The 25,216-nt window shown below is 41.2% G+C and overlaps 3 protein-coding genes and 1 long non-coding RNA gene across 4 annotated transcripts in view; 2 read left to right on the top strand and 2 right to left on the bottom strand.

Annotated features, from left to right (window-relative positions):
• s1pr5a (sphingosine-1-phosphate receptor 5a) overlaps nucleotides 1-19,954 on the top strand; it is a 23,817-nt gene extending 3,863 nt beyond the window's left edge. Inside the window, exon 3 of the mRNA XM_032536571.1 lies at nucleotides 19,930-19,954. The gene's annotated coding sequence lies outside the window, so the exon portion shown is untranslated. The remainder of the gene's footprint in view (nucleotides 1-19,929) is intronic.
• Nucleotides 7,212-23,259, bottom strand: LOC116702419 (uncharacterized). Its single transcript, XR_004335163.1, has 3 exons — nucleotides 22,974-23,259; nucleotides 21,191-21,195; nucleotides 7,212-7,223 (listed from the first exon to the last, which is right to left on the bottom strand). It is a non-coding gene; the product is annotated as an uncharacterized LOC116702419 (long non-coding RNA).
• Nucleotides 8,421-16,483, bottom strand: spc24 (SPC24 component of NDC80 kinetochore complex). The gene is made up of 6 exons (XM_032536585.1): nucleotides 16,386-16,483; nucleotides 14,100-14,282; nucleotides 12,777-12,921; nucleotides 11,823-11,927; nucleotides 10,560-10,636; nucleotides 8,421-10,458 (listed from the first exon to the last, which is right to left on the bottom strand). Exons 2-6 carry the CDS (start codon nucleotides 14,263-14,265, stop codon nucleotides 10,352-10,354), a joined length of 600 nt encoding a protein of 199 aa, XP_032392476.1. The 5' UTR covers nucleotides 14,266-14,282; nucleotides 16,386-16,483; the 3' UTR covers nucleotides 8,421-10,351.
• On the top strand, nucleotides 23,213-25,216 carry LOC116702401 (low-density lipoprotein receptor). Its single transcript, XM_032536588.1, has 4 exons — nucleotides 23,213-23,448; nucleotides 23,552-23,674; nucleotides 23,817-23,936; nucleotides 25,191-25,216. Exons 1-4 carry the CDS (start codon nucleotides 23,421-23,423, stop codon nucleotides 25,199-25,201), a joined length of 282 nt encoding a protein of 93 aa, XP_032392479.1. The 5' UTR covers nucleotides 23,213-23,420; the 3' UTR covers nucleotides 25,202-25,216.

Here is a 25,216-nt window from a genome sequence, read left to right as displayed (position 1 = left end):
AGGTCCCCCATCGGGCCAAGATCAGAAGCTCGGTGGCCTGGAGACGCACCCAGCACGTCATGGGGGGGGGGGGGGGGGGGGTGAGCTGAGCTGAGCGGTTTGCAGCTTTGGAGGTCCCTTTAACATATGAAGCGACACATGATGGATGACTGAAAGCAATAAAAGCCGACAGTGGAGGTCTGCTGACGCCTTTTTCCTGGTTTAACAGAGTAGAATATCGCAGCGATATGCTACAGCTTGTGGACAAAATGTATTTTTTTTTTCTCTCGGATGAAGTTCACTGTGAAATGACACAGATCTCTCGTGAAAGAGCGCATATATGTTCTGGTTCCACGCAGACAGCAGACAACAGAGTGTGTGTGGGCTTCAGAGCGCCGGGGGAATTTCATTGTGGTTAAAGTGACATTAAAAATGGCTCCTGTGCATACTCTAATATTGTACATAAATGTAAAATGTAGTATAAATTTGTAAATAGCTATAGTCTTTTTCTGAGCTCATCAGAGCGGCGGCAGAGCATTTTGTATTGTAAAAACATATTTTTAAGTTATGACGTCACCTTTTACATGTGCACTGAATAAAACGTGTGAATGAAGTTGACTCCGAGGTGTGTGTTGGATTCTTAAGAGTCGCCTCATTCTAGTTTCCTTTTCGAAGGTTAGTGTCTGAAGGTCTCTCGCTGATCCACAACCGACTCGGTTCTGACTGCGAGACAACACCTGACACCTGAAACCTTACGATAAACTACAGAAGAAATCCACTAATGAACGCCATTTAAATAGACAGACTCTGAACTACACGGACTCTGAAAATGTAACTTTTATCTCAAATATTCAGACAAAGAAGTATTTCTTTTTTTAAATTCCATATTGATTTTATCTCATGAAGTCTTAGTAATTAGTTGCTGACACGAGACTAAATGTTCTGCAAATACAGACACTATTATTACTATTATTATTATTATTATTATATATAGCCTACTGCATGTCATAGTGTGAACCCCAGCACCTTTGTGAGATGATTATAACTTTAATGTCCCTTTTTTTTATTTGTGAAGTGACCTTGGGATGTAATGAAAGGCGTTTTAAATAAAATGTATTGTTATTATTACTACTATAAGCTATTGGGAGATTTGTTTTGGGTTTCAGATTTTACTTAAAGTAACTTTTCATTCCCCTCTGTCCCAAACAAACACACGCATTCAGGTTAAATAATAGGATGTCTACAATGTAAATAAACACTGAGTGAACAGAACAATAGAAACAAATGTCCCTGCAATAAATTATATTCTTGTGAAGATTAAAAAGTCAAGAGTTTTACCTAAAAGTTTAAGTGGCAGGTGCAGCGCCCCGAGCAAAACGACTGTCTAAGCAATGTGAACATCAAGCATTAAATTTAAAAAACAAATATATAAAAAATAAATAAGAAATAAGAAAGGGTGGCAGTAGCTCAGTCCGTAGGGAGTTTGGGTTTGGAGGGTCGCTGGTTCAAGTCCCCGTACGGACCAAAGTACGGAGTGTGGAGAGATGCCAGTTCACCTCCTGGGCCTGGTGCCAAGGTGCTCGTGAGCAAGGCACCGAACCCTCCCTCAACCGCTCAGGGCAGCCCACCCACTCTGACACCTCTCCATGAGTGCATGTGTAGGACCTGAGCATGTGTGTGTAGTTCAGGCCTGTGTGTAGTGTGTAATAACAACAGAGTGTCAATTGTAATTTCCCCATAGGGGATCAACAGAGTATAAATTTAATTAAACTGATTCAATGACTTCTCTCGGACCCCATGTGGATTTCTTCAGCAAGTTTTGACTTTAGCTTTAACTTTTTAAGAGTTATTTATTTATTTATGCATTATCTGTTCTACCTGTTCCAACATTAAAAACACAGATTCAGTAACAATGGTCCAAAATGATGTACATTGACATGTTTGTTTAATTGAAAACCATCACATTTTCTTGAGGTACGACCCCTAAACCGCCCCCCCGGCCAATTACATGCACCCATGTCTTCCACAAACCGCTCGAAAGCACTGAAAGTTAAATATTTGTTGGAACAGAGGTCCCAATCCCACACCATGGTAACTTCTGAGGTCGACACACGTAAATGAAACACCACAAACAACTAATCGATTAACCGGGGACAGATTCATCCACAATGGGAACGATCTGGGGTTGCAGCCCTATTCTATAATAAACCACATCACCAGTTGGTTTATGTTTAGCACAGGACTGCAATTAACGATTATTTTCAATTTACCTGTCGACTGTTTTTCTTGATTATTCGATCAGTTGATTGGTCTCTAAAATGTCAGAAAATTGTAAAAAATGTGGATCAGTGATTCCCAAAAAGCCCAAGATTATGTCCTCAAGTGTCTTGTTTTGTCCACAACTCAAAGATATTCAGTTCACTGTCACAGAGGAAAGAAGAAACTAGAACAATATTCACATTTAACAAGCTAGAATCAGAGATTTTTTTTTCCTTTTCATAAAAATGACCTAAACCGATTAATCGGCTGTGAAAATAGTTGCAAATTCATTTAATAGCTGACAACTAATTGATTCATCTTTGTCGCTTTACTTTAGCGTTAAAAATAAACTAGTTGGCAAGTTTCAAGTTAAGCACATAACATCACATTATAGCAAATCTAGCAAAACCCCAAGTGATAGGCCTAGTTCTGTGCTACTTGACTTTGGGGGAATATGAAAAATATGACACAAAGCTGACTCAAACATGAAAAGGAAAAATGAAGACAGATGGGGGGGGGGATCAGTCTTGCCTGAACACAACCCCGCCTCTCTGCCAACCACTTGTTAACCACGGATGAGGCTGTAGAAACGAGCTGCTCTGAGCTACACGGTGCTCTGTTTACCGTAAGGAAACCACATATTGGTGCATGATTCTTCAGAGTTAATGTATCTGCGGAGCGAGCCTTCCTAACAAGCATATGCAATGCTGCCCACTCGTAACCACTCGCCACGCAGCAGTGGTACACAACAAGACGTCAAGCGTTAAGCCTTTTTCAAAGAAGGGGGGAGGGACTTTCAGTTCTCAGAGGAGAAGGCTTATGGGTAAATGACATTGAAACACATAAGCAACACAATCAGAAACACAAAGCGCAGTATCATTGAGTATGTAAATGTGCTGTATTTATAAAGCGCTTTTCAAGTCTTAACAACTACTCAAAGCACTTTTACACAGTAAAGGAACCATTCACACACTGTGGCCGAGGCTGCCGTACAAGGTGCCCCCTGCTCATCAGACACACACACACACACACACACACACACACACTCCGATGGTGCTGCAGTGGGGGCAACTCTGGGTTCAGTGTCTTGCCCAAGGACACTTTGACGTGGGACTGCAGGGCCAGGAATTGAACCACCGACCTTTCAATTGGCAGACAACTGCTCTACCACTGAGCCACAGCTACCATTACATGCATACCAGTTTTCCACTATTTTTTTTAATTTTTATTAAAGACTATTTTTTGGGTTTTTCTAACTTTACTTTTTTGCCACAGGTCGGATTCGAACCCTAGATCTCTGCCTCGAGGTATAAACCCCGAAGTCACCTGTGCACCTGCTCTACTGCTGAGCCAACCTGGCCACCCATGTTCCCAAATATCGCATTTTCCAATTAAGACGAGTGATATTCCGGTATTATTCTGGTTTCAGAGGGATTCTTGGACATGTATACAGTGCATTCAGAGTATTCCTCTCCATCAGGGTGTTTCCCAGTTTATGGCCTATTGCCTGTTATACACGGCTTCTGGTCAGCTCTGTGCGTTGCCATGGTTGCTGTTAAACCAACCAGGCCTACAGTTTGCAGGGCTGCAGACCCGATCAGGAGAAACACAGCTACTTTTAAACATTAGCAAAGACTTGGATATCAACAGGTTTTTGGATATACACACACAACGCTACAGCAACCTTTTCAAGAAGCTGGTTGAAGGAATGAAAGAGGGAGGCTGTGCTCGCCACCGCTGGAAAACTTTGAAAATAAATCCTATTTCGCACGGCTACATGTAAATGGGAATATTAGAGGAATATTCACTTTCATTAGCTGTGTATACAGATTAGCTGAAATAGCGTCTTTTTTTAGATTAAGGCCAATAACCAGAATACTGTGTGCATGTAACGTAGTCACTGGATAGCAGTTCAGATTCCAGCATCTTGTTGCTATGTTCGGCCACGTTGCTAACTCACTGCTATCATGCCTGATTTTGGCACATTAGACATAATCTGTGTATTTGTTACATTAACATGTCCAGGATTGGGCATCGAGAACCTACTGGAAATCCTTTAAAAAATTAGGATGCCAATGGATTTTTATTGATTTTTTTGGAATCTTTTGGGGAAAATTTGGTTTCAAATCTGATCATTGGTTCTAAATTTAACACGTGCATGTTCTGTTGTCCATATCGGCCGCCATGCTTCCAGGCACTTGTTGTGTTGAAGCCGTGGAGCGCAGTCAGCGGCCTGCTAGTGTGGCTTTATTTGAAAGTTGAAGAAGCCCGCCAAGACTGCAAAACACCGTTGAATCAAATTTTCTGCCTATATGTGTAAATAAGCATGTGAGCAATCTGACAGAGCTGCTTATTTTACATGAAAGGTTGGGAACCATCGGCCTAAATAACAGGTAATCCACATCCAGGCTTCTTCTGAAGCTGCTAACTACATCTCACTGTAATAGACTTAGTACAATTGTGAAAGAAAACCAAATACGTAACTAAAACTATTTTTAAAAGCTGCATAAAAGGCATCAGTCTCTCTGCAAAACCATTGTAGACAACAAACAAAACATGAAATAGTTGTGAAGCGACATCTAGTGGCCAACCATGAAAGGTTCAGATTTGTATTCTCATTTTAACCCGTCAAAATTGAAAATCAACACTTTTGTTGACGCTTTTTATCAATGTTTTTAACTTTGTCCTTTTTTTCAACACCTTTTTTTTTTTTTTTAAGTTTGTCACTTTTTTGTCGTTCAACACTACGTAACACTAACTTATTAACTTTAGCTTTACGGGTTATTTTTGGAATTTATGACCAATAAACCTCATTTATAGGAAATTATACCTAATGTTTGAGTTAGAAAAGCAGAAATTAGGAATTATTGAGACTAAAATTAAAGGAATGGATGTTGATGATAATCACAGACTGGAATATGTCAACACTATTTTACTCAACACTATTTCAAAAACACTTCAATTTGTTTATCAAATGCTGTAAAATTGAATAAGACGCCCCAAAATTAATGAAAGTAGAGATTTGTACTTGGCAAAGAGCGTTTTGTGGAATCAATCATGTTATTTTGGGGAATTAAAAAGAACATTGATATAGGGAAACGGGGTAATTTGACCCAAGGACAACATGAGGGATAATAGATTATGAAGTGACATTTTATTTCAGAATTGTTTTTAAAACCCCAAATAAGTCCCGGGTCAGTTTGACCGGGGGTGAAGACCACACCAGGGTTAAGGTGAAAATGAAAAATCATCTCCAGTTCAATCAAAAAAGGAAAAGAAGTGAATCATAGACGTGTGTTTGTATTGAACCCGTTTAAAAAGACACATGCACAGATAAGAGATTCATTTTAGAAATGAATTTATTTTTTTATATTTGAAACGTGGCAGAAACCAGATCACCTGGAGTCCACCAACACTATGTTAAAATGAACCTGCAAGTTCTTGAAACGTGGCAGAAACCAGATCACCTGGAGTCCACCAACGCTATGTTAAAATGAACCTGCAAGTTCTTGAAACGTGGCAGAAACCAGATCACCTGGAGTCCACCAACACTATGTTAAAATGAACCTGCAAGTTCTTGAAACGTGGCAGAAACCAGATCACCTGGAGTCCACCAACGCTATGATAACCGGATCACCCGGTTACTGGGGGGGGGGGGGGGGGGGGTTTGGAATGAAGTGGGGGAGAGACAGGTTGATGGAGTTAACCCTCTCTCACTCGTTCTGCTGCTCCTCCGTCACTCTCACTCTCTCCTTTCTTTTTTCTGTATTTTAAATCCCCCCTTCTCCCCTTCTCCTGCTCCTTCCTCTCTTTCTTGACTCGTTTCTCCATCTCCTCTTTTTCCCTCTTCTGTCTTTCAGTTCTTCCTTCTCTTGCTTCTTGTTTTCCTCCTTCTGTTTTTTTCGCTCGCTTCTCCCTCTTTCCTCCCCTTTTTTCAGCCTGTCTTCTGCTCCCTTTTTGGGCCCTTTTTCCCCTCCTTTTTCTCATGCGGGCCTTCTCCTTATCAGTCTTCAGCCAGGTCCTGCAGGCTGACCAATGGGCCTGAAAATCAGCGTTGAGCTGTTAGGAGGTTGATGGTGTTCTCATTTGTTTTTTCTTTGGTCCTGCTCTCCACCATCCTTTCTTGCTAGCGTCTGAAAGCCCTGGAGGCTGTGGCTCTGCATCTGAAGAGCTGAGACCTTTTCTTTTAAGAGCTGGATCTCTGGTCCATCAGTTCCCTTTGGTGGTCCACTCTTTTTTCTTCTCTCCTTCTCCATCTCATACTGCTTCTCCAGCTTCCTTTGCGAGAGCTCTTGGGCCAGTTCTTTTTCCCCGAGCGGTGAGTTAGTTTGTAACTCAGCCTCTCTCTGGATCTCAGCCGTTGCTTGTCCATATGCTCGGGTTCGTTCTCCAGTCTTTTTTTCCAAAGCCATCTTTCTTCGATTTTCTCGATCAGAGCGTTTTTTCTTTGGACGACTTGGCTCAGTCGATCCCTTTTCCTCAGCCAGGGATTGGGAAACTTTGCGTCCTTGGCCTTCTTTCCTCACTGGTTCTCTCCCGCCTTTTTTCCAGAGCCCCGGGGACCCGTTGGGAGTGAACTTTGGCAGAAAAGTGGTCGTTTCTTCTCCGCCTTTAAACTTTCCTGAGCGAGAGGATCTCTTTGTTTTTCTCCTGCTCCTCTTTCCAGAGGGCCTTCGGTCGCTGGAGGTGAAATTGGCAGAAAATGAGGCTTCTTCTCCTTCTTTAAGCTTTCCTTAAGAAGGAGGATCTCGTCGTTTTTCTCCTTCTCCTGTTTCTGGGGTCGCGACCTGCTTGAGGGGGGGACATTTGGCCGAAGTGAGTGTTTTTCTCCTTCTTTAAGCTTTCCTTAAGAAGGAGGATCTCGTCGTTTTTCTCCTTCTCCTGTTTCTGGAGGTCGGCGACCTGCTTGAGGTGACATTCGGCAGAAAGTGAGTTGTTTTTCTCCTTCTTTAAGCTTCCTAAGAAGGAGGATTTTCGTCGTTTTTCTCCTGCTCCATAATCTTGCAGTCCTTTTGGACCCTTTTTCCCGATGGTTCTCCTCGCGGTAGCAACGTCCGTATTCTCTGTTTCTGTTCTTCCAGAAAGTGTTTTGGGAAACCAGCTGGTTCTCTGGTCTTTAATCCCCCGGTCCTTGGTCAGTCCTGGAGCCGTGTGCTGGAGTCGAGCAGACGACTGTTCCGGCGTTGTTCCATGTTTGTTGATACTTTCTTGTGAAGACGAAGAGATGTGTCTTGAAAGGGGTTCGACTGTTGACTGGCTGTAAGCACCCAGGGTTTATTTATAGAAAAAAATTTAAAGTGTTTCTGTGATGGGCACGGTACATGGAAATTTTCCCGAAAGGTGTCCCTTTTGATGTCCCTAATGCCCGTGTGATAATGAACAAAACATGTTCCCAAACAATTCAATTCCCGGGGCTTTTTTTGGCATGGGGCGTTTCCATAACAACCCTGCCAAAAACATCAGGGAAAAAAACCCAAAAAACTTTTTTATGTAAGAAAATTAACACGAAAATTAGGAAACCATTTTCTAAAACTATTTGTAAGGGGTTTTTAAGCAATATAAAACAAAAGGATAATTTTTAATAAAATGAAAGGGCATTTAAATTTTCCCCCTTTGCCAGAAAAATGTCAGATTTTAAAACTGGGATCTTTGTGTGGTGTGGGGTGTTTTTTGTTGGTGAAAAACACTTGGTGATGTTAGGCGATCACATGACTTTTTTCCCAACTGAAAAAAAAGGCCAAAAAAGAATTTTATAGCAACATGTATAGCCCAATTTTTTTCCAAAAATTTGTTTATTTAGGGTCTTTAAAACCCGTAACCCAAGAAATGGATATTTCCTTTTTATTAAAAATTTTTTTTTAAACACAACATTTATTGCATTTGCAAATTTTTTTTAAAAGAAACAATAAATACAGTCCCACAGGGTTTTTTAAGTGAAAATTCCCTTGCCAATTTTTAAAGGGGGGTTTTGTTTTTAATTTTGTCTTCAACATTGGTGATTGTTTTAAAAAAAATAAAATAAATTTATTTTATCCGCGCTGTGAGGGACATCACAACCACAGTACTAGACTATGCTCCCAGTGTTTAACTCACTAGGATTTACATTTGGTTTTGGAGACTTACAGATAAAAAAAGGTTTTTTTAAAGTGCAGCCAGAAGAACTGTGACTCGCGGCTCAGGTCGGCTTTTAGAAACATCGTCTTTATTGAGAACATAAAGCAAAGAAACATCCATCTCAGCAAGCTCACCATAAATCAGCTTTTTACAAAACATTTACATCTAACAACGCCTCGCTCTAGAACTACACAACTCAAGTACAAAAAGGAAAACTCCACAGTACATTGGAGATAGATACGTGATCAAACTAGCAGAGCAACCTTTGCTGGTTTGAATGCTGCATCTGCAGGATTTACTCTGGTAGGTAGGTTTGTGTCTGAATATTAAACCTTCCTTCGGGTATTAGGCTCTACATCTTTCCATTATTATGGGTAATTTAAAAAGAACATTGATATAGGAAAACATGAGGGATAACAAGATCATTAATTTAAACAATTTGTTTCACCTCAGTAACATCGCCAAAAGTTTGACTTTCGGAAAAGACGCTGAAACACTCGCTTTTATTACAAGTTGTACAACAAGACTATTGCAAATTCCATTTTTACTGGATTACCTAAAAAGTATTTGGGGAAACTACAGGTAGCGGACACTGGGTCACAACACCCCCGCTGCACTGGCCACTATGGGTGGGAGCCACAACAGCTCTCACGATATAACAATACGTATGTCACAATACAACATTATTACCATTTTAAACAGATTGTAATATTCTGTTATATACTGCAATTTATTATCCTTTTTCCACCTTCAAATTTTTCCTCAATTTCAAATGATGTCCCCCAAAAGGAATCTAAAAAGATAAAGTTCTGTTTGTTCTCACTTCTGTTTTATTGCTGATAAATGGGATTGTCAAGCAGACAAACACATATATAATAGATCGATACTGTGTGCAGTATATTGCTCAGAAAATATTGCAAAACTATACCGGCTACCTGTATTTTTTTACAATTTATTCTTTTACTTGTTTATTAAGCTTTAAAAACTTAGTCGCTCCCGTACATCAGTTTTGTTTGTCCCATAAATTGTCAGAAAATGCAGATCAATGTTTCCAAAAAGCCAGAGATGGGTTTTTTTTTAATGATTATTTTGGGGGATTTGTTAAATGGCCTTTAATTGATAGGACATGTTGAAGACAGGGAAGGGGAGAGAGGAGGGACGACATACAGCAAAGGGTCGCGGGCCGGATTTGAACCCAGGACGCTGTAGGGGTGGGTGGAAAAAAAAATAAAAAAAATCAATTCTTAGATGCATCCCAATTCTCTCTACGCGTTTATTTAAAAGTTACCATCTCCAGACATGTACTAATCAGAAAACAGCGTGACTGAAAGAAGACGGGATAATGGACAACAACTTAAGAGGCATAAGTGCAGGAAAAAAGAAAGAAAAATGGCCAAAAAGGAAACTACTTGAATGCAATGGACGTTCATTAATATCAAAAAGTTATGCACTAAAGCTTTAATTGCTTTGGGCCAAAAGGTGCAAGATAACTAGAGTTGAGTTGATGAATCCATGTTGCTTAAATACAATTAGAGAACAACTAAACCAACTGGGTTTGAAATATTTAATGATGAACCGTATGAATTGGATGAACAGAGGAAAACAAACAAGAGTTTAGGCAAGAGTGCAGGAAAATACAAAACAAAAATGGCCAAAAGGAAAAAACTATTTAAAAAATACGGCTTGAATGTAATGGACGTTTATTCATATCAAAAAGTTACGCACTAAAGCTATAATTCCTAACATTTTAAGGTTAAAAACTTTGTATTTTTTACTGTTCATCTTGTTTTTCCTTTTCATCTGTGAAGCCCTTTGGGCCACAAGGGGCAAGATAACTAGAGTTGAGTTGATGAATCCATGTTGCTCAAATACAATCAGAGAACAACTAAACCACCTGGGTTTGAAATATTTAATGATGAACCGTATGAATCGGATGAACAGACAAACAAACATATTTACAGACATGTAAAGTCATTTCCGCAGCCCCGCCCTCCTTCAGCTACCACTCAGTGCTGACAAAGCCCCACAGCTGGTCGCTTACGTCCCGCCGAGATCGCACAGACGTGTCGATGTCGATGGGCGTCGCCAGGTCGGCACCGTAGTGGACTGCAAGAGCAGAAAACAGTCTGACCCCCTGAAGCCACGCTACCCGACACACAAGGTGTAGCCGGGAAATAACAGAAACCGGAAAAATAAATAAAACGTACCTCCTTTTAAGATGTTGGGCGGCGTGTCGTACTCCCACTTGATCTTGGTTATCAGTTGGTACAGCTGAGCCACATATCTGTTGAGGGAAGATTAAATAAATAATAATAAATCAGAAATACTGGACGTCAAACTACTTACAACTCCCGAGTCTGGATCAACGGATTCAATACAATTTCCAATTGAATTTTATTCATGGTACCAATTCATAACAAGAGTTTTTTTTTTATTATACTTTATTAATCCCACAAGGGGAAACTACACTTTTCACTCTGTTGTTATTACACACAGGCATGAATTACACACACATGCACTAATGGAGAGATGTCAGAGTAAGGGGGCTGTGGTCCGTACGGGGACTTGAACCAGTAACCCTCCTGTTCCCAACCCAACTCCCTATGGACTGAGCTACTACCACCCCATCTCAAGACACTTTACAGATAGAGTAGGTCTAGACCATGCTCCAGAATTTACAAGGACCCAACAGGTCTAGTAGACAGCCGTATTTAATCTAATCTGGATCTCCATTTCCAGGATAGCTGCTTGACCTCCAGCGTGCAGCCGCTCTCAAAATCTACAACAACAACAACAAGTAACCTTGAGCTGGAAAGCTACACAATGAAAATGTCAAGTTTTGAAGACAATGTGGATCCTCCAACAAGGCAGGTTACTCTCTCTGAGAGCTAATGAGGTTTAGCCACGTCTCCATCTAATTTAAATGGCTCACGTTACTGTATCGTGTGAACAGTAATTAAACAAGTTAATACTGTACGATGCAAATGTTCCATCAGAACAAATGTATTCCTGAGACTATTTTGCCGAGTTACCGTCGGTGCGTGCACAGCTCAGTGCCGCCCAAGACGATTGTGATTGGTTTAAAGAAAAGCAAAACAACCCTGAGAGTTTGTTCTCCTATCTCAGAATACTATTGTAAAATTAAGACTTTCTAAAAAAAGAAAAGAAAAAAAAGGAATGAAAATAAACAAAACACTGAAAACTCAAATTAAACTTAAACTAAACTTAATAACCATGACATAGGTATTAGATTACATTGCACTACTACTATACAGTGTTCATGTTGTATACTGTAATATTCACCCCTTGTATATATCTATGTCTTCTGCACACTAAAATGTGCATTTTCAACAAAGTTATAGGCAGTGATGCTGAGGGAAACATTTTTTTTTAATGAATTTCTTGACAGGTGATATTAATTTTGTACGTGGTGACTAAGGTAACAGCTGTGAGATAAATCTGAGACTCACACTGCTGAGGGGATGACCTCGGTCGTGTCCTCGTCCACTTCGTTCTGAAGCTCCTCGAGCTCGTGTTCGTTTGCTCTCAGACTCTCCAACTCGCGCTGCACAAATCTGGGGGAGGGTTAAGGATGCTAACAAGTAACATGGACAATAAGATTATGCACAATAAGATTTCTCTCTTTTTTTTTTTTTTTAAAGAAAAAGTCAATTATTTTGGTCAATATTTAAAAACCAGGATAACTCATTGACTTTTGGAACAATGTTGCATTTAATAAACTTAAACGGTTAGACAAAACAACAGTGAAAACACATTGTTTTGAGAATTTCCCTTAACTAGTGCAGCGCCGTTTGGAACAGGCCGATTGCTTGGCCTGTTGTATTACTGCTTGTAGAATTCATCAAAACCAAATTGTACCCAAAAATTACTTACAGAAAGACCCCAAACCACTTCATATGCAACTTCCACTTCCCTGTACACCCCACTAATAACTTACCTGACAGAGAACGCTGCACATTCAGAATGTAATTACAAAATATCACAATGAAAATGTGGAGTAACCAGACATCATGGCAGTGCGCTACCCAGCTGGCCAGTTATGAGAGCTAATGAGTCCATATCTGCGTTAATCACCCACCAGAACCAGACTGTGTGTGTGTGTGTGGGGGGGGGGGGAGAGGAAAGGGGGGGAGAGAGAGAGAGAGAGAGAGAGAGAGAGAGATCTTGTCCATGATTCTGTTATCACTGAAACTATTGGACTCTACATTAATGCTGCCATCAGTCTGGGTCGGGCCCTTGTTCAGAAAAAGACCCTTGCCACCCGAGCATAACAACTTTTCTGTGGCGAACCCCGTGTAATGTGCAAAATAATCATTTTCTCAATGCATTTTTTTTTTTTGCCAGTCAAAAATTTGATGACAAACTTCCTTTTCATGGCAAAATCAAGACGTATAAAATGATACTGTAGCTCCGAGTCGGTCATTTGGCTCTGGGCCGTGCACTGCCTCAGCTGCTCCTCCAGGCTCTCCAGCTCCACCTCCCTTTGCTTCTTCTCCTCCTCCATGTTCAGCAGCTTCTGGCCCGCGCTCTCCTCCAGCTGAGACACATCTGGGAAAGAAGGGGGGGGGGGCAACAGAGAGATAACACAAACAACGTGATCTGGCTCACTATGGCTGATATTGACACTATCCAAGACCACATAAGCTTATAATTATATGGAAATTCTTTATTAGGAATAGCCCCTTGAGATGTGAGATCTCGTTTTCGAGGGGGTCGAAATAATTCACAATCATAGCATCGCGATGCGGACCTGGACCAGATGCGAACCTGGACCAGATGCGGACCTGGATGCAATGACAGACCAGGGACGGTTGATGAAAACCATGCGTAGGTCTCTCGCAATATGCAATAAATCAATTAATCACATGATAAATAAAAATGAGCTTGATCATCTTAAAATGGACATTTTCGCAGCCAGATTTTTTAGAATTTATTTTGATTGTGTTTGGTTTGTATTCCTGTGCATTTTTTATGCAACAGTGACTGAGACTCCATTTTATTTATTGTTTTTTGATTGTTTTCTTAATTTATCGTGGATATTTAAAATGTCTTCCAGTTCCAGTGATAAATATGCTTTAGAAATAGGTTTATGATCTCTGAAAAAGGTGTAGCTGCATTATTATTATTATTATTATATTAGATGAAAATGGTCTCAGAACGACAATATTATCGTTTAGTGCAATAATGCGACCGGTCTAACCATGTTTAGCAATGTATACTACAATAAAAACAAAACAAACAAACAAACAAGTAAACACAAGAAAAACAGGCAAACGACAGCCAATGAGCCGAAGGTAGACTGAAAGTAAAGAAAAGTCGCGTGAAATAAAAAGGTATTGTAAAGTGCGGTCGCCATAGTGCAAGAAACAGTATTGCAGTGTAAGTAAGTGAAGTTAAAATGAAATTAAATATGCAATTAAAGTAATAAAGCAAAAGTAGTATATTTACCTATGACCATAAATAATATTGAAAAAGTAAGTACTTGTAATGGAAAAATATAAATACAGATAATAAAGATATACAGAAAGTGTGTGGAGTAGATGAGAAAAAAAAAAAAAGATTGACAGAGATACTACCCAGGACCACAGTAGCTTATTTATATATGCTGTAGATGAGAGATACTGTCCATTTCTTATTTATTTGGCAGCAATTATGCTCCTAAATGTAGAAAACACTGACAGCTAAAAATAAAACCCAAGTCATTAAATGTCTGATTGCTTACTTACCTTTTAAAATCTGTGTCACAATCTTTTTTGTTTCGGCGTGTTTGTCAAAGAAAGCGTGATGTTCATCCTTCACTTGTCTCAGTTTCTCCAGCTGGCTGTTGTTGATGTAGGCCACCAGCGCCTCTCCCGTCTCCTCCAAGTCCTGGAACTTGTTACCTTCAGCCATCGTGGTGACACTGACCGCTAGAAGAAAATACAAAAGAGAAAAGGTTGGTTTATGCAGGGTGCACTGAGCGAGAGACCATCAAGGCGTGTTAGGATTAGGGCTGCGAGATATGAGAAAAATTAGTGTAAATGTGTGTGAGTGTTTATCCCCAGAGTGTAAATGTGTGTGAGTGTTTATCCACAGAGTGTAAATGTGTGTGAGTGTTTATCCCAGAGTGTAAATGTGTGTGAGTGTTTATCCCCAGAGTGTAAATGTGTGTGAGTGTTTATCCCCAGAGTGTAAATGTGTGTGAGTGTTTATCCCCAGAGTGTAAATGTGTGTGAGTGTTTATCCCCAGAGTGTAAATGTGTGTGAGTGTTTATCCCAGAGTGTAAATGTGTGTGAGTGTTTATCCACAGAGTGTAAATGTGTGTGAGTGTTTATCCCCAGAGTGTAAATGTGTGTGAGTGTTTATCCCCAGAGTGTAAATGTGTGTGAGTGTTTATCCCCAGAGTGTAAATGTGTGTGAGTGTTTATCACCAGAGTGTAAATGTGTGTGAGTGTTTATCCACAGTGTGTGATTATGTGTGTGAGTGTTTATCCACAGAGTGTAAATGTGTGTGAGTGTTTATCCCCAGAGTGTAAATGTGTGTGAGTGTTTATCCACAGTGTGTGATTATGTGTGAATTGTGACTGGTTTTGAGTAGTCATTCAGACTAGAAAAGCACTACATAAGATCAGTCCATTTATAATCCAGAGTATCCTGATCCATATAATAACTAGCCTTTAAAATTAAATGGCTGCCTGCCTCTATGGGAATTTAACATAAGGGTGTGTGTACTTATCCCCTCTGTATTTTAAGGAAAAACATGCATTAATTTACGATACATTATTCATTCATAAAGAAAATTGGTTCCCCTAATAGGTTGGATTTTTCTTTTTAATTAAGGCATTAAGATCAATTCCCAAAACAATGAATGACAGCTACATTTTAAAGTGAATTTTTCTACAAATCAAAAAAACCTGTCTTTCACAATGTGTGTATTGGGCCAGTAAATATTGAAATCACGATAAACGTCTCTGAACCAGAGCCGGATTCAGAAAATACTGTCAGTCAGCCATAAAAACCCACTGGTACATGAACAAAGCTTCAGACTGTAGACAGGAGGATTAAATCTGGAAAGCATGGCGGCTGAATACTGAAGTGGAGATTTCTGGCTCAGTCTGAGAACAAAATATTTTGAAGACAGTGCAGGTCATATGGGGTAAACCTTTTTAACTAACAGATATCACCATGACACTTCTCCAGATTATAACAGACAGTTTCATTGTATTAGAAGTTTCCTAAAATCTTATGTTTGAATGAGAAAATAAGGCATTTTCTAATGCTAACTTTTGGTGAATTTATAGGCACAAATATATAGACACAAATATACAATGTGAGTAAATAAAAACCTACATATGCGTTTATGTCAACACTGACACTTATGACTGATTATTTATGGTTAATGTCTTTTTATTGACAAATGTTGTTATTGTTATTATTATTATTACTGTTATTTTTGTTATCTTTATACTGTCTTTTTTTTCTTGTTAAAACGGATGCTGTAAATTTCAATTTCATTGCGGGAGTCATCCCAAAAGGATAAATAAAAAGAGAAGTCTAAGTTTGTATGTTTCCACTAATCTGAAAGAAGACGAAACAGCAAAAGCAAGAAGCAAAACACCCAAAAATTGTCTTTTCTTAAGGAGGAAAAACCTAAAATACGTCACGTTACGCGAGAGGAAGATTACCATACGTGCACTTTAGAGACTAACTTCAGGATATTTAACGTTATATAATAATAATAATGATACTTTAACTGTAATGCCGACCCATTTTGCTTAACTTGTAAGGTAGAAGTCAAAGCAACACGGTCAGGTAGTAAACACTTAGCTGTAGCTAGCACTTAGCTGTAGCTAGCTACCGTTGTTTGTTTACAATAGCGCAGTGTAAACGTTAGCTAACTAAACTGTGATAAAATGACACTGACAAACAATACAACTCACACACAACCGTGTCGACTCTATAACTAACATGTAAAGAGGTTTGGGGGGGAAAAAGCTACTTTTTTTGGTAAAAATTGAAGCAGTAAACATACCGTACAGCGCTTTCCCGGGATTCAAATCCACACGGAGCTGTCAGAGAAGCGCGCCTTTTCTGCTTCCGCTTTGGTCATTGGCTGATCTCGAGCAGCCTCTCGCGAGCATAGCGCCCCCTGCTGGACGGGAGTAGCATGTCGCAAGAATTGTATTTGTGTTTTCTGAGTTTGTAGAGTAAAAAGGAAAAACTCAACAAGCCCCTTCTTTCTCATGATTTGTTCCATGTTCCTTTTGTTTTTCATCCTCATTTAGTTAATCCAATTTTGTTTTACAGTCTTGTGTGGTACATTTCCGGATTTGACGTTCATATTTAGTGGGGTAAAATGCACACTACACTTCTATGGAGCTAGAACAGTGACAAGTAACCTGTGGCAGAACGCGTTCTCTATATTTTCCCAGTTTTATGTCAGTGAACACGTTCTGCCTCTTAGTGAGTGTGTGATTTGCCTAGAAACCTGTCAGTCAGCAGCTATACTTGTGATTGGAGGAGAGTCATGGGGGCGGGACGTTAAGGTTCCCAGTGTTAGCGGCAGGTAGAGGGAGCGGTATCGACAGATACCGATACGGACAGATACCGATACGAACAGATACCGATACGGATTGTGCTGGACGGATCGTGTAGCCGCTACACGATCCGTCCAGCCAGCCAATCTCTAGGTATGAGGAAGGGTATGTGATGATGTGTGCGTTTGGGGGGGGGGGGTTAATTCAAAAGGCTAAGGGAACTTTATTGGATGCAAAGTATCCTGGTGGATCCATGAAATAACTGGCCTTTAAAACAGTAGCCTAACCTTTGTTCAAGGTTGTTGTTATGACATGTTCTTTATCGACTCCTCTTTACATTGTAAACTTATCTTATGGACGCAGCAAAGTTCGAGACTTTGAACCTGAAATAACATGTTTTATGAGAGGAGACCGACCTCAATTCAGGAAAAAGTGAAATGAAGATAAAAACGGATGCACTTTATGGTCTGTTGTTAGATTTTATTAGAAAGTTGTATGTATTGTCTGTATTGTGCGTGTGGTCTGTCTGTCTGTCTGTCTGTGTGTGTTTTTGTGTATGTGTGTGTGTATGTGTGTGTCTTCCTGAGTGTGAGTCTGTGTGTGTGTGTGTGTGTGTGTATGTGTGTTTTTCTGTGTGTATTTCTGTGTGTATTTCTGTGTTTTTCTGTGTGTGAGTGTGTGTGTGTGTATATTTGTGTGCATGTCTCTCTCTGTCTGTGTGAGTGTGTGTGTGTGTGTGTGTGTGTGTGTGTGTGTGTGGTGTGTGTGTGTGTGTGTGTGTGTGTGTGTGTGCGTAAATTGTATAGATGTAAAGAATAGATTTAAATGGATGAAATGAATGACGTGAAGGAAAAGTCACATTCCTTGCATTTTTGTGGAAGTGACACCGTAAGTAGAAGAAGTGAACGCTGTAACATGATGGACGACTGCTTGTGTTCACCGGGTTGTTTGGTATTATTTAAATATTAAACGGCAGAGGACACATCGGGGGAAAACTTTTGGACGACAAAAAGGTGAAGAAAAGGCGATGAAAAGGCGACGAAAAGACAAAAAAAAGGCAACACAAAAAGGACGAAAAGGCAATAAAAAGGCAACAAAAAGATGATGAAAAGGCAACGAAAAGGCGACAAAAAGATGGCAAAAAGGCAACAAAAAGGCGACAAACGGAGAGGTTGAAATGTCCATTTATGAAAACAGCCGGCCAGAGTCAGAATTTTTCAATTTCATTCTTAAAATCTCTGATTTGACCGTGACCTTAAACTACTTACTAAGAAACAATCATCCGAGTCTCCCTGATCACTGCCACGCCCCTGTTACGCATGCGTTGTTTGAGTGATCCAAGTAATGCGCGTGCGCGCGTCTCTCCTGCCTCTCCTGAAAGGGTTAAAATCAGACAAGATCCATGTGCACGGGGCTCCGCCTCCCAATTGTTGGGGCTGTTTTGCCTCAGGGATCACACCCCCCTCCCGGCCCCAGAACAGTGTCCCGAGCATCCCTCCTCAGCATCTCTGATATAGCAGCCCGAGCGTTTGGTGTCACAGCAACTTTCAACACCCCCCCCCCCCCCATCAGAGAGTAACAGGCTGCAGGGTGAAGGCAACTTCCAGCTGAGACGAAGAAGAAAGACATGGCATGCGGGTCTGTTGTTTCTCCTCTTCTCCCTCGTTCAGACGGGTAAGTCCAAATTCTTCATTTTCAACTTCAGAAATTGTGTGAAGTCTGTAGCGTCCACGGGGACTTTGACTCGCAGAAACTTGAGTGAAGATAATGATCTCTTGTGAAGAGTTTATCATGTTTAATCCTTCGTGTCCTCCTTGGCTACTAGCAACTGTGTGAAGGAGGGGAGGGTGTGTGCGATCACGTAACTTTTGTATCATGTGGATGCGCTGACAGGTTGTTGTCTTACCTTTAAATTTCCTCATGGGGGCGACGAAAACTACACAAAATAGCTGTAAAAGGACTAATGTTATTGCAATATTACATTTTAAAAAGATCGGTTCAGATTTTTGAAAAAAAAACATCGATCACCCAAAAGGTTGGTTTTAATTGGAGTGTAATTATTTTAACCCAGCGCTACAGGGCTGTATGACTGGAAGCCGTCGCCTCCGATGCAAACAGCAGACACATTCCTGGAGTTTCACCCGCCGACCTGTTCCCAGACGCTGTTCTGGAAAAGGTGTGTGGTGGAACATGTTGGAACGGGTTTGTTGTTGCCTGTGCACATTTCCTCATCAGTCACAGTCACACAGGGCTGGGGACCGCCAATTTACACAGGTCCCGGGCGATTACTCTCCAATCAATATCATTAGGTTCGTGAAATATCAATTAAAAAACCATCTTGCTCGCATGTAAAAGAGATTCTCGGGGACCAATGCTGGAAAACTGTACAAGCAAAAAGAACCCTCAAATCAGGTAAAAGTAGGAATTGGCTAATCCTGTTTTTTCAAGGCCGATTATTATTATTATATTTTTAGTAATCACCAGTTTTATTTATATAGCACTTTTCATCCATAATGAGAGGGTTTATGTTATGTTTCATGACCCTCTCAAGAACAAATTTTGCAAAACGGCCACAAACATGTTATTCCTGCAGCAGGTTTGTACTGGATCAATACTGCGGGCCACGTCTGGGACAGGCTGTCTTTTCGGGGACGACCCTCCTGACCCGTTGAGTAAATAACCAACATACTTGGACCCAGGTACTGTTTTTTCAAGGCTGATACCTTATTTTCATAGTTAATGAAACCGATGAGCGATGTTTGAAACGGGTATGCATTTACTGTGAAAATGAAAATCTTCAAAGGTCCCATAATGTAAAAAGTAAGATTTCCATGTCTTGTTTGATTATAAAGAAGGTCGAGGTGCTGTATAAATACTCTTAAGTATTACGATGCTCAATCCACAGAGAGATGTACCCATGTTCAGAAACTTTGCATTTGATCAAGCCGTCAGGACTTTTGTACGTTTGTGATGTCACAACTAGACTATAAATATGTGGAAAGTGCTGCTACGATGCTGTTACAGTCATTCTCCGGCTGAAATGACGCAGAGAGCGCAGATGCAAAAGACCCGGAAACACTGACCAATCAGGGTAACCGGACAATTTTAGGATGGGGGCTTAAAGAGACAGGCGCTAAAACGGAGCGTGTTAGATGCAGGAATAATCAGACAGACAGCATAAAATAAAAATGTATTTCTTGAACATCTAGTAGAAAACCAAAATACAAGTATGAACCTGAAAATGAGCAAGACATGGGACCTTTAAGTCAAAATTAAGATTTTGGAATGCTTCAAACTCCAACACAAAACTTTGTTTGAATGCTTTAAGCAGTTATTTAATAAATGAGAAACTTTGAACATAATATCCAGTGACAGGGAGTCAGATAGTGTTGGGCGGGGGGGGCAGTCAGACAAAGTGGTGAGTGAAATCGGAGCAGAGGGACAGACACAGAGCTGTAGCCGAGCACGAGTAGCGCACTTTTTAATAATAAACTTTATCGGTTATCAGGCAAAAAAAAAGCTGAATCAGATTATCTGCAAACTGCCAAAAAAACGGCCCGATAATCGGCCAGGGATGATAACAGCTCGAGCCCTAAAATGTACGATTGATTGATAACAGTCAGTAGTAGATTTTAGGGGAATCACCAGAGGCCCCACAATAAGATATCGTCACAATTCATATGTCACGATACAATATTGCAATTTTAAACATACTGCGACATTCTGCAATATATTGCAGTTCATTACATTTTTCAAGCAAAATCGTACCGTGAACTTAATATTGTGAATGGTATCGAATTGGGAGTGCAGTGTAGCGTTACATCCCAAGAAGCAGCCCTATGTTAAACATTAGCATATTATCATTTTCATTATGAGCATTTTTCCATGCTAGCATTAGCAGCTAGCTCAAAGCACTGCTGTGCCTTTGAGCTTCCACGAGCGGCTAGCATGTTGTGCAGAATTCTGACTTCACTTCTGTTCATCTGCAGCCCTGTTGGTGTTAATGAGGAGTCGTTCTGTATTGGCCCCTGATAGATGACAAGTAAAGCAATGACACTTTTCGTTGAACTGTGTGTTTATATCTGTCTGTTACAGATGCTTTGACAACATGTGGAAGCAGCCAGTTCCAGTGTGGGAACGGGAACTACATCCCAGAGGGTTTGGTGTGTGACGGCAAAGAGGACTGCATCGACGGCACCGATGAACTCCCCGGTACCTGCAGGATCTCGCTAAGTGCGTATCTCACTCAACATGAGAACAGACGCGATATGGCGATGCATTCACACCTGTCCCTACCCACAATCCCTCAGTGTGATGATTTTATAGTCTCAATTATAGTTTTTCTGTGTATTTCACTTGTATTTCTCTTAGCACCGAAGCAGTGCAGAGGCACAGAGTTCCGCTGCGGGAGCGGCCAGTGCGTCTCGTCCTCCTTCGTGTGTGACAGCAAGGTCGACTGCAAAGACGGCAGCGACGAGGCCTCGTGCCCGGTCGTCAGCTGCAGCCTCGGGTCCTTCCAGTGCAACAGCACCGCCTGCGTCCCCCTCATTTGGAAGTGCGACGGCGATGCCGACTGCCCCGACGGCTCCGACGAGTGGCCCCAGAACTGCGGTACCAAGGAGTTCCATTATGATTACAAAATCCTTCTTTTCCCCTTGATGACACACTAGTCACGTTTTCATCAACGTATTTTTATGCACATTTTGAAGTACTGGAATAGAAAATGATGATGGAAACGACAAAAGTCGGAAAAACGTCTTCAAATTCGCTAAAACGTTTTTACACTTGCTTGAGGTGGTTTTTGCCTTTTTCAAAAAGAGTTGATGCGCAAAATGGGAGATGGAAACAGCTTTGCTGAATAAGTTGTGACGTAGCAAACTTGTAAATCATCGGATGGGGCAAGGATCGGGAAATGGGTCCCAACCAGTGTGCCGCACACTTGTGGCACAACATGCGTAGTGGAGATGCGGTGTGCCATAACCTGTGCCTCAGCCACGTCGGGTAAATTGATAAATTGGTTCAACAGCTTGAAAGGGAGGGCCCTGCACACCGCGTATACACAACGGTGAACGGTTGTCTCGCTGACACCAAATGTCTCTGCCACAGCAGCGCATTCTGCACAGAGGGCCAACGTGTACAACGCTGCCTCTCTCACTTTAACCAAAGAGCTTAGCTTCTAAACTCTTTGGTTTAGAAAGCCGGTTTGCAATCTACAACCATGCGTAACACGAAACAACGCTTTGCTTAGACTAGTTTATTCACTCTAAATCAGCTTCTAATTCACATTTTCTCTTTTTGTCTTTTTTTTGTGACATGTTGAAAGTTCTCTTAAAATTTGCTTGACAATCAGATGGAAACACAACAACTGGTGCAGAGGACTCAAACGTAAGACTCGACACTGGGGCTGCACAATATGAGGAAAATACGCAATCTGCGATTACATCTTTGAATATTGTGATAAGGATATGACTTGCAATAGATGAACATTACTGAATTGAACATTGAATTGAACACAAGAGGCACAACTAAAAAAGAATGACAGTTTCGGAGTCTCTTACGGTGAGTTTATTGGCCAGTTGATAACGCGGTGACGATTAAATAAAGACATGTTGTGCAGCCCTTCTTGAAACAAAAAACAGGTAAAGTAAAAAAAGAGTTTTGAGTTTTACTCAACAAGCTAGGATGTGGTCAAAAAATACAGAAGCAAGATCAAGCAGGGGCAAAAGCAGCTTTTGTGCTATATAGCACAAAAGCTATATAGCACAAAAGGTTGGGCCCTGTAGAGAGGCATTTTCTACTGGGGTTAGGGTTAGGTTACCTTCCCCCCCCCGTCTGAGACCCCTGAGATCAAGTACCAAGAGAAGTTTCACTTAGAGATAATCGCTGGTTAGACACGGAGGAGCTAAGACTGGCACAGAGATCAGGGAACACAACCCTAGGGATACACTAGGGTCGTGGCTAGAAGGGCTACAGCTACAAATGGAAATTACGCAAAATTACACAAAATCTACTACAATGTAATATTTTGTTTTAATATTTTTACCCAGGAAACACGGATTTGTTCCTCGAGAGTATTTTGATACAAACCACAATCTTTTTTTCCTAAACTTAACAAGTCGTTTTGGTGCTTAAACTTCAACAGTCGTCGCCGTAGCTGTAGCCCATCTAGCCTTAACCGTACACTTACTTAGCCTACCTGAGAAGGACAATGAGGGACAGATGAAACTAATCAGGGCGGGGTAGGCAACCACACAGGTGGGAAACACAAGGACAGGAGTAAAGTATCTGAAATGAGACAGAGTGAGTACACAAAACAAAACAGGAAGTAATGACGGAAAAATAGAATAGACAGGTTAGTGACACTTAATTACATACTGTCAGTAGTTTCATCGTGTCTTGTTCTCACGTTTCTACCCGTCTCTACCGTCCCTCTAGCATTTCCCACCTGCCGTCCTGACGAGTTTGAGTGCGGCGATGGCACGTGCATCAACGGTACCCGCCGGTGCGACCATCAGCACGACTGCAGGGACATGAGTGATGAGGCTGGCTGCGTCAACGGTACCAATCTCTTCCTCTACAGTTTTCTATCGTGGTTGCTGGCAGTTCAATGCAGAAATCTCTAGTATGTGTCTGAAGCTGAATCTTTTGTTTTTTTTATCAGCCACCCAATGCGAGGGCCCGACCAGGTTTAAGTGCCGCAGCGGGGAGTGTATCAGCATGGAGAAGGTGTGTGACAAGCACCGGGACTGCAGGGATTGGTCAGATGAGCCTCTTAGGGAATGTGGTGAGCACCGCGGCTTCTCATGCATAACTGTCTCGTTAATCACTACCTGTGTGTGGATGAGGGTGTCTGCAGCTTTAAATTGATAGTGACTGCACATCCTCAGAAAAGAAAGATGGTTAACTATTTCCTGCTCCCATTGCAGGCTTCAATGAGTGCCTGTACAAAAACGGAGGCTGCTCGCATATTTGCAATGACCTGAAGATTGGCTTCGAGTGCCTGTGTCGTCCTGGATTTCAACTGGTGGACACGAAGCGCTGTGAAGGTAACACCCTGCCACACACACTTAAAACTGCTTTTCTATGTTCTCTAAGCTCTGTCTCCACAGTGCTGGGGAGTAAGGTCTGGCTGCACCACAAAGGCATTCTGGGATAGGAAAAAAATGCCATTTCTTTAAACCAGGGTTTCTCAAAGTCTGGACCAAGGTCCGCAATTGGACCGAACGACAAGTCAATCCGGGTCCAGCCCGTACCTTGCTTTACAAATGCAAAACCTTTCATAAATTGTAACGTTTTCTATTTTTAGATAATTTTTTTATTGACCAATAAATTGTAAGTGACGTTGAATATACAGTAGTGGGATAACAAACTGTAGTTGCCACCCCCCCACCCTAAAATATGAATAGTTTTGGACATATTTTTACATCTGGAGAGTTATTAAAGAGAAAGTATGCAACTGAAAAAAGGTTGTGATTTCCAGGTAGTGGTATTGGTACCAAAGTTGACCACTGAGTACTCAACTTGACGGTATAGTGTTTTTGTTATTACCAATCGTTTCGGACCTCTGACTTAGATATTTTTTACATGCAGACCTTTCAGTGATGCGTTTGAGGACCCCTGCTTTAAACCAATCACGGGCGACGCTGAGCTCGGGTTGCAGCGGCGGCGGCTCTGCTAAACAGTCTCCCGGCAAAAGATGCGCCACATAAAAATGAAATGAAGTTAACTGTTGACACACTACAGCACCGTGAGCTATTTGAATTAGCTGATACATGGTTACACCTCATACCGTGTGGATTTCCTCCACAGTAGTCCCACCAGTCGGTCCCAAAACGCCCCAGATAGAGAGGAAACGCCGTGAACATATTCTTTTGTAAATATTTACAATCACTTCCTGAAAGAACCGAGCAGGACCTGTTGTTGGAGATCCAAATCTTCTTCAAAACATGACATGTTCAGCGTGTAGCGTACTAGCTCAACGGTTGGTTCCCATAGCGAAGGACACGGCGACACACAGAGGGCGGAAGGTAAAGAACAAAGCCAGACATCAGATGCTGGATTTCAGGCTTTATATCCTGGAAATGTTCTTCTGTTGATCCAGACTAATGTTCTCTCTCAGATTTAACAGATAATGTTGCAATCTGTTTACTCTGACGCAACCGTTTCCATGTCCCTGTCGGCGCCCCCATATCCAGATCCAGAGGGGTCACGTAAATCTGGCAGACCCAGTGACTCAGCATGTGTTTTCTTTTCCCTGTCATGAGAGTTTCATTTCATTTTTCTTCATTTCTGTGACTCAGATATCGATTAGTGTGCCAACCCGGAC

This window comes from Etheostoma spectabile, chromosome 15, assembly GCF_008692095.1.
Source record: "Etheostoma spectabile isolate EspeVRDwgs_2016 chromosome 15, UIUC_Espe_1.0, whole genome shotgun sequence".
Taxonomy (NCBI): Eukaryota; Metazoa; Chordata; class Actinopteri; order Perciformes; family Percidae; genus Etheostoma; species Etheostoma spectabile.
The sequence above is the reverse complement of the archived record's forward strand: the minus strand, read 5'-3'. Positions and strand labels throughout refer to the sequence as shown.

Excerpts from the sequence above, each read along its gene's own strand:
- spc24 (XM_032536585.1), bottom strand. The coding sequence starts at position 14,265 with ATGGCTGAAGGTAACAAGTTCCAGGACTTGGAGGAGACGGGAGAGGCG. Across the intron at positions 12,922-14,099 it reads TGTGACACAGATTTTAAAAG|ATGTGTCTCAGCTGGAGGAG; the intron begins GTAAGTAAGCAA and ends CTTCTTTCCCAG. Across the intron at positions 11,928-12,776 it reads ATGACCGACTCGGAGCTACA|ATTTGTGCAGCGCGAGTTGG; the intron begins GTATCATTTTAT and ends ACCCTCCCCCAG.
- LOC116702401 (XM_032536588.1), top strand. The coding sequence starts at position 23,421 with ATGAGTGATGAGGCTGGCTGCGTCAACG. Across the intron at positions 23,449-23,551 it reads TGAGGCTGGCTGCGTCAACG|CCACCCAATGCGAGGGCCCG; the intron begins GTACCAATCTCT and ends TTTTTTTATCAG. Across the intron at positions 23,675-23,816 it reads TGAGCCTCTTAGGGAATGTG|GCTTCAATGAGTGCCTGTAC; the intron begins GTGAGCACCGCG and ends CTCCCATTGCAG.